Source organism: Pteropus alecto, unplaced genomic scaffold (genome assembly GCF_000325575.1).
Source record: "Pteropus alecto unplaced genomic scaffold, ASM32557v1 scaffold259, whole genome shotgun sequence".
In the NCBI taxonomy this organism is placed as follows: domain Eukaryota; kingdom Metazoa; phylum Chordata; class Mammalia; order Chiroptera; family Pteropodidae; genus Pteropus; species Pteropus alecto.
In genome coordinates, this window is record NW_006442492.1 from 1,025,415 (window position 1) to 1,034,428 (window position 9,014).

Here is a 9,014-nt window from a genome sequence, read left to right on the forward strand (position 1 = left end):
CTGATGCCCCCTCCTCCACCCAGCATGGGTTAGGTGCTCCTCCTTGGCTACCACAGGGTGAAATCACCTCATCGTCATGGTCTGTTTACTTGCCAGCTTCCCCACCAGATGAAGAGCTACTGGAGGGCTGGAGTCTGAAATTGCTTGCCATTGGATCCTGGCACATCAGCCTTGGGTGCCCGATTTGGCTAAATGAACAAATCAGGATCGAGTAAGAAAATAAGCAGGTCTTGCTCTTGTGGAACTGGCAACCAAGCTCCTCAGAGAGGTTCATGGTTGCAGCCAAAAGGACCACCAATGCACCCAGACAGAGCGTTTGGATCTCAAAAGAATGACTACATCATATCTGCAAAGCTCAGGAAGGTCTGTGTTTTGTGTTTTCTCCCCCTACTCTGTTCCTGGGAAAGAAGTGAGAATCATCCTTTTTTGCATCTGGTTACTGCCTGCCTGGGTGGGGTCCCCTCTCACTTACACTCTCCATTATTCAGGGAGTAATGCTGTGGCCTTTCTCACCCTGGGCCCCCTCAACCACCGCTCCCCAGAAAGTTTCCACATGGTTCTCGGTGTTTTCATGGTTACCGGAATCCAAGGGTGACGTCAGGCTCAACAGGCCTCTGTTTCCCACTACCACCCAGTTCTGATCAACAGTATCTCCAAAGCTGCCACAAACAAGGAGATACGCGCTGTCACGTGGCCCTGTCTTAGTAACCACATTCTCGCTTCCTTCTTTCACACACAGCCGTTGGGGGTTGGCAGAGTCTGGGACCACTGCAAGGGGTGCCACAGCAGTGCCTGGTAGCGTGGGCTGGGTCTTTGTCGCCAAAACAGAGAAGCCACTTCTCCTGGGCCCACGAGGCAGCTGTCCCATGCTCTGCTGAGCACGGTAAGTGCTGGTTTGCAAAACCACAGGGAGTGGCTGGGGGAGCCCAAGGGACCAGCAGTCCTGCCTGACAGCTAAGGACAGGCCCGAGGGGCCAGGCTGCAGGCATGACCGGAGCTGCAGCCCCTGGGGAGGGCAAACCGAAGCTCCGGGGCTCAGGATCAAGGTCTGCCTGGAGTCTGCGGCCTTATGCTGCTGTCTCTTCCGCATCCTGCTCCCCCTGCACTTTCATCCTGGCCTCCCCAGCAGGTTCGCCAGCAGCTGCTGCCTTAGGAGCAATCTGAATTCAAAAAATTGGAGAAATCAGGAGCAGTTCCTTAGAAATCATCCTACTCCTCCTTTTATGTGTGGGACACCGAGGCCCAAAGAGGTGGAAGGATTTGCTTGGAGCAGAGCTGGGGTATGATCTGGGAGATTCCTTAGGAGGGGGTGCAGGATTTGTCTTAAAGCCGTGTAGGTGATGGGTCCATAAAAATGTTGTTTCCAAAGCTGTGTTCTTCACACTTTTTTTTTTATAAGATTGAGGAAATGATATTTGTCCAAATTATTAAAATATTACAATTAAAATACTATAGCTAGCAAAAGAGAAAATAATAATTAGAAAACTTTTATTAATTTATATTTGGGGTGCTTTAGAGGCAAAAAGGAGAATGGGGGGCTGGTAGCTAAATCTGTGACACTGACACACACACGCGCGCACACACACACACACACACACACACCCAGGGCTCTGGTTGCCTGAAATTCTCCTTTCCTCCCTCCTGGACCCTCTCGTTTACTCCCTTCTCCCATTTGACTTTGAGTTCCCTGGGTCAGGCCTCTCGAGGCCCCTAGGACAGGGGGCTCTGGAGGTGGCTCTCTGGCTCCAGGCCCCAGAGTGGCTTTCTCAGGGCGTTGGCTGGGCTGGCCACACCCTAAATGGCAGATGCTTCCCTCAGCAGGCTTGGCTAGCAGCCAGGGGATAGTGAAACCCAAATAGGGGAAGGGGCTGGGCTGCCGGGCTTGAGTCCTTGGCCAGGTGGAGCAGACCCTTCAGGGGGGTCCCTTTTTACATATGAGAAAACCAAGGCTCAGATGGGAGAAGCAGCTACTTCGGATTGTGGGGCCCAAATGAGCTAATAATTCATTTATAGCTCTTAGACCAGGACTGGGCACGTTGTCTACATTTGATAATGCAATTTACTAGCCAGAAGAGACTGAGGCTGTGCATGGCACCCAGGGCTTGCTGTGGAGACAGGTTTCTAGGGCTTCCTGCCCCAGCCCTCTGTGACTGACAATGTCACAGGTGTGTCAAAGCTGTCCTGGGGTCAGGGCTTTTTCAGAGACATGGCCTTAAATGTAGAAGAATAATGACAACAGCTGGCCTTTATTGAGCATTTACTGTATACTAAACACAAAACCTGAGCCAGCTCACTGCCACCCACGGCAGCCCTATGAGCTGTAGATGCTACTGTTTTCCTTGTGTTTCAGCCAGGAACCTGTGGCTCAGAGTGGTGAGTTCAGTTGCCCAAGGTCACACAGCTTGTAAGCCGCAGTCTGGGACTGGATCTGGTTTGATACTGGATTCGATCCCGAGTTGGGCAGGGGCCTGTCCTACCCACCAGGACTTAGATCTGCACTGGGATCTGGGAGCGGGGGACACCTGGACCTCCGTCCGACCTACAGTAGATTTGGAGATCTTTTGATTTCTTGGAATCCCGTAGGCGTCTTTTCTGAGCAGCTCGGGGTGACCACGCTAGTGCTGGGATGTGAGCCCTCCTGCAGCCCAGCCCCCCTCCCCACCCCAAGCCCGGTGGAGTTAGGGGAAGAGGCAACTCGGTTTTAAGGGGAAAGACAGGAAATGGGCACTATCTGACCTACTCCATCAGACAAGTAGAAGACAGATAGGACGTGGCAGCTCTTTGTCTCTCTCTCAGAGCCCTGCACAGCCCCACTCCTGTGGTAAGTGGCTGTTTTCGCCATCTGAGGTAAAAGGTGGGGCCTGGAAGATGTGATGTTACCGCTCTGAGCCTTGCTTTCCTAATCAGTATAATGGGAATTGTAAAAGCCAGTGTGGCGTGAAGATGAATGAGGTCCCCCATCTGATGAGATAATAAGAGAATCTATCTGCTGTGAGAGCTTTAACACATTCCGTTATATTACAATATATTTATTTTATTAGAGTCATTGTCCCACCTGCCACACACACCGCTCGTCCTCCATTCCTCTCCTCACTACCTGAGTGGCCCCTCGGAGCCACAGAACCTCTGGGAGCCTGGTTTCTTCCCGTCAAATGGTCTGATAGATAGTCAGCCGTGGCCTGGTGAGAGGCTGCTGTGTTGTGGCTCCTTCCCCTCAAAGCCCATGGGATGGGAGGCACCAGGCTGGAGTGACTGCCCATCTGGTTTGCCTGGGATTGAGGGGTATGGAGATGAGGGATTTCTAGTGCTAACCCTGGAGATGTCTGAGACAAGCTGATGGCCCTAGATAGGTACAGGCTGGGAGGTACGGGCTTTCCCAGGTGGCTTGCGTTTTATCTCAACAGGTGGGGAGGTCTCTGCTTTCTCGCAGGCCCCCCCCCCCCACCTCTAGCTTCCCTAACTGCCCACAGGGAAGATAGGGAGGTCACCACCTCTATATCCTCCCTGAGTCTGAGGTCTCCCTTTATTCTGCTCCTTTGTCAGCACCCCCCTCAAATAAAATGCCACCCCTTTTCAGGTAAAGAAATAGGTTCAGAGAGGTCGAAGTGACCTGCTCAAGGTCAGACACAGCTAAGTGGTCTCTCCTCTACCCCAGGCTGCCTCTGCATGCAGGGGACTGTGGGGATGGGCGCAAGGGTGAGGGCAGCCCAGCGCGGGAGCCCACCTGGAGAACGAGACCCTGGCCTCCTCTACGGTATCTCCTCAGCCTCCAGGCCGCAGAAAGTTGGGCCCTGATTTGCCAAGATGCCTCCCGGACTCAGAAACTTGTGGGTTGGGCCTTGCGCCCCACCCTCACCCCACCACCTTTCTGCTTCTAGGAAGTGGCTAAAGGCTTGGCCTTCTAAGAACCGAGAACTGCCCAAATGTGTCTGTGTGTGTGTGGGGTTGGGGTTGGGGTTGGGGTTGGGGTGGGGCGCTCATCTTTTCATAATTATGAAATATTTCTCTGAGCTGGTGGCTTCTTCCTAAATTCCTCTGCTGTACTCTGGTTTCCCTTCAGGTTATATGAATCTTTTGCCCTTTACTAAATTCCTCTGCCCCCAGGAAAGCGGGCCGAGATTAGGCCATGTACACTGCCTCATGGGGAATGCCACTGCATGTGCAAAAAAACCTCTCCCTTGAAGGTAGGTTAGGAGACAAAGAATGTGCATGTGTGTGCGTATGCGCATGCATACGTGTGTGGGAGACACATTTATTAAGCACCTACTGTGATCCTGGAACTTTTGAATTCATCATCTTATTGCATTCTCTCAATAGCCCTACGAGATGGGTAGAGTTTGTTATCCCCATTTTACAGGTGAGAAAACTGAGACTCAGAAAGACAAATATCTGTGTCAAGGTCATGCAACTTGTAAGGGACACAGCTGGGACTCAAACATTCTTTTGTCTGACCTCATAGTGTGTGCTCTCAGTCCTGCATGGCACCTGGTATATATGGGGCTGAACTTTCTAGATTATGTGGCCTTCAAGGTCCTCCTTACTTTTACCCTGCCCTCTCTCTCCCGACTAGGTCCCCAAACCCAGCCATAATCACAGCAAGCTAAGCTCTCTGCCAAGCCTTTGCTCCTTCTGCCCCCACAGCTAGATCGGATCTCTCTCCAAACCTTCCTGAATCTTCACTGAGTTCAGATCTGATCTCTGCCACTCATCAGCTATGTCTTTGAGCAGATTGCTTCACCTCTCTGAGCCTCATTCCTCCTCAGTAAAATGAAGATAATTGCGAGGGACAAGTGTTTCTGTTGCAAATATTATAAAGTTTGGTTTAAGAAATTATTTTAAGATATCATCATATTGGCATTTTAGAAACCAACATAATTCTCACAACATGCGAAGGAGGTTGGATTGAGGCTGGAAGCTGAGGGGTCTATGAGTAAGTTGTAGTCACTCAAGGAGTGATGAGCAACTGCCCTCTGCTCCAAATCACATGAAGTGCAGGGGAAGGTACTGAAAATTATCCAGGCTCACTCTGCCCCAGGCGGTAAGGCAGGGGTTGCTGGAGGGTGTCACGTCCAGGACCCAAGAATACCTGAATCCTGCCCCAGAACACAGTCGTCACTCATTACAGGATTCTCCAGAGTAAGAGTTTGAATTCCACAAACACCAGTCAGTGCCAGGGGGAGCATAAGGGGAGAGAGAAAGACAAACAAGAAAGCATGAGTGTTCACAATAACGAGAAGAAAGACCAGTGGGATAGCTGAAAGGAGAGGCATTGCCTTTTCTAGTTACCTGGTCTGGAGGCCAAAGGTGATGCCAGAATGGATGGTGACCTTACCCACAGGCAAATGAGATGACTGTCAGCTGAGGACAGGGCTGTTCTGAAAAGATTTCAGTTTTCTCCTGGACCCAGATAGTGCAGTTGATGGCCCCGGGCCCTGGAGGACTTACAGGGTAGGTTTACTGAAAGAACCAGAGTAGCCGCCCTTTGCTGGAGCTCACCATGGGAACAAAGTGCTTTGCAAGCATCACCTCATTTCATCTCCACAATAGCCTATGAGGTAGGTGCTGTCACCCCTATCATGGAAGTGAGGACATAGCCAAAGGGAGCCAGACCGAGCTGAGACATTAAGAAAGGATGGGAAAAACTGAGAATTTATGAGATAGGCCAGGGCTCTGTGGGGCGGGAGCCAAGACTGGGGCAAGCAGAACAGAGGGACGTGGCATGGTCAGGATCAGACTCCAAGAGGCCTCAAGGGTCCAAACAAGCAGCTTTATCCTGTAGATCTGTGGTCTCCAAATTCTTTTGCTCATGGACTCCATCAGCGGACAATATGTGCATATGGATTTTTTATGAATCGTGTACAGGTACTACTATAATCATGATATATATTATAAATGTATACAAAAATAGAAATTAACAAGGGGTGACCTAAAAGTTAATATAACTAATAGAAGCTCTACTGTGTTCTATCTACACCCCAATGGATCTTCTTGCTCACAAATAAAAAGTTTTAATCAAAAAGGATAGGGAGGCAAATAATTTCTGTGCACCATATAGAGGGAGTCAAAGGCCCTACTGGATGGATTTATTCATGGTGATAAATAGTAATAGCTGCTCTTTGCTTAGGACCTACTGTGCTCCGGCCATGTGCTGGGTAATGAGGATGCCTAAAGCCAAGTGTCTGCCCCAGACCAAACATACAGCCAACTGTGGCCATCTAGGATCACAGTCGAGGGTGCTTGGCAGGCCCAGGGGTGAAGCGGTCCTGATGTCCCTCTGTCCGTGTCTTCCTCCAGGTGCCATGCCTCTGCAACTCCTCCTGCTGCTGACCCTGCTGGGCCCTGGCAGCAGCCTCCCGCCATGGGAGACCTGGAAGGGTGGAGCCAAGGAGGCCCCAGGCCCCCTGCTTGCCCGGGGCCGGAGACAGGTGGCCACAGAAGACTTAGACCCGAACTATGATTACGGAGGCACGGACCCCCCAGAAATGCTTGAACATAGCACATGGACTGTGCTCCTGAGCCTCAAGCAGAGGGATTCTTCAGGGCCTAGTACTCCTGAGCCAGCCACTCTGGAGGGAACCACAGGGCACTCTGCTCGCCTGGATACAGAAGGGGCAGCTATTGGGAATCTGAGCACAGAATCGGCCACACAGGGGATTCCTGTCACACTGGGTCCTCTGACCAAAGAACTGGTCACTACAATCCCTCCCATCATGGAGGCTCCATCCACAGAAGCTCCATCCACGGAGCTGGCTACCATCAAGGACCTGTCCACGGGGCCACCAGCCATGGAGGCACTGACCACACAACCAGCCGCCACGGAGGCACTGACCACACAACCAGCAGCCACGGAGGCACTGACCACGCAACCCGCAGCCACGGAGGCACTGACCACGCAACCAGCAGCCACGGAGGCACTGACCACACAACCCACAGCCACGGAGGCACTGACTATGAAATCCACTGTTATGGAGGCTCCGTCCATGGGACCAGCAGTCATAGAGACCCTGTCCACAGAGCCGGCTGCCACAGCAGACCCTACCACGGAGCCCACTGCCACAGAGGCCATGTCCACAGATCCAGCCACCACGAAGGACCCATCCATACAACCTGCTACCACAAGGGACCTAACCACAGCCCTTCTTGTGCCCTCTGATCCTCACAGGGGAACCACCGTGTCAGCTAGCAATTCCTCTAATGGCTTCATTTACCAACGGAAAAACAGCCAGGGTCTTTCTCCCCAGAGCTCTGTGGCCCCCAGCCCCACAGGGAGTCTGGATTACATCCCGGTGAAGCAGTGCTTGCTGGCCATCCTCATTCTGGCACTGGTGGCCACCATCTTTCTTGTATGTACCGTGGTGCTGGCTGTCCGCCTCTCCCGCAAGAACCACATGTACCCTGTGCGCAATTACTCGCCCACGGAGATGGTCTGCATCTCATCCCTACTGCCTGAGGGGAGTGAGGGGCCCACAGCTACAGCCAATGGGAGCCTGCCTACCAAGGGCCAGGGCCTAAAGGTGGGGCCCGGGAAGGACCGTGAGGGGGATGACCTCACCCTGCATAGCTTCCTCCCTTAGCTCCCCCCGCCCAAACTCTTAAGCAGGACCCCTGGCCTCCTTGCTCCCTCTGCAGCCCACCAGGCCACCACTGAGCACCCAGGCTCTATTCCACAAGTCTGGGCTTCGTTGGAGCCCCCTGGAGATGGGGATCTTTAGGGCAGGGCCCGCAGCTGCTCCAACAGGACCAAGAGCAGCCAAGGTTCCTCCTTCCTCCTGGCCATTGGAATCTTGTTCCCATGAACCCAGGAGGACTCAGGGTTTCCTGCCCCACTTCACTGTCATTGTCTTCTGGTTGCCATGGACACCATGCATTTTTTGAGATGAGTATGTTCTAGAGGCCATTTCCTGCTACTACCCAACTGGAGGCAGCTTGGGTTTTCTTGGATACCTCTCTGGGGAGCTCAGGGTGAGGGCTCACTGTGAGGGCTGGGTCAGGTGTGGAGAGCCCGAGGTTACACCCTTCTTTGAGACTCTGTGGATTAAAGCTTCCTTCTGGTGACAGAGTAACCCCGATCCTGCCCTCTCTTGCCTTCCTCTGTGTCAGTGTTGTAGGATGGGCTCTGTCTTGTTCACTGAAGTATCCCACTGCCCAGCCCAGGGCCCAGTACAGTCCAGGCACTCAATAAATATTTGACGAACAAATGCTGGCTGAACGCTTTAAGGTGGGGCGCCTCCTTCAGGTAGGGAATTGGTCTTTGCTGTTCGTATCCAGCCCTTAAGGAACTACCTGCACAGGCTGTTAGGCTGACTTCAGTATTGTCTCTTGGACACTGAACACTGGAGGTATCTTGGTATCTCCTTGAGTACCCGGGGAAGGTTTCAAGCTATTTGGGGGGTAAAGGGGAGCTGGCCTCAGGGATCGCTTGATTTGACTCCCGCCATGACCCAGTTCTGGCCTATGAAATTGGGTTCCCCAAATCTCAGACAAATACCCCTTCTAAACATCAATGCCAGCCTCTCCGGAAGCCCCCCATGACCTCTTCATTCCACACGAGGCCTGTCTCCCATTAACAACCAGTACCCACCCATTCCTCACACAGGTGAGCACGGCTACAGCCTACCAGGCTTTTGTACAACTCTCAGAAGTACTGACTAGCTCTCATTTAAAGTTTGGGGCCAGCAGACTTTTTCTTAAAAGGGCCAGACAGTAAATATTTTAGGTTTTGCAGGCCACATGGTCTGCAATTTCTCAACTCTGTCATCATAGCAGCATGAATGTGGCAACTGACAATATGTCATAGATAAATGGGTTTGGCTGAGTTCTATTTTAACGGTATAAACAGGCAGCAGGCTGGATTAGGCTCTACAAGTTTGCCGACCCCTGATTTAAGTATTGGGTGACCAGAGGTCCCAATTTGCCTGAGACTTTCCTGATTTTGGCACTGAAAGTTTTACATCATGGGAAATTCTGCAAGCCCAGCAAACCAGGACATTTAAACAACACTTACCATGTGCATG

General features: G+C 52.1%; 1 protein-coding gene across 1 annotated transcript; it reads left to right on the forward strand.

Moving 5' to 3' along the window:
- The first annotated feature begins 757 nt into the window (after positions 1 to 757).
- On the forward strand, positions 758 to 8,163 carry SELPLG (selectin P ligand). Its single transcript, XM_006922166.2, has 2 exons — positions 758 to 883; positions 6,295 to 8,163. Exon 2 carries the CDS (start codon positions 6,300 to 6,302, stop codon positions 7,572 to 7,574), a length of 1,275 nt encoding a protein of 424 aa, XP_006922228.1. The 5' UTR covers positions 758 to 883; positions 6,295 to 6,299; the 3' UTR covers positions 7,575 to 8,163.
- The last annotated feature ends 851 nt before the right edge of the window (positions 8,164 to 9,014 follow it).

What these genes read in the sequence shown, in the direction of transcription:
- SELPLG (XM_006922166.2), top strand. Translation starts at nt 6,300, where the DNA reads ATGCCTCTGCAACTCCTCCTGCTGCTGACCCTGCTGGGCCCTGGCAGC.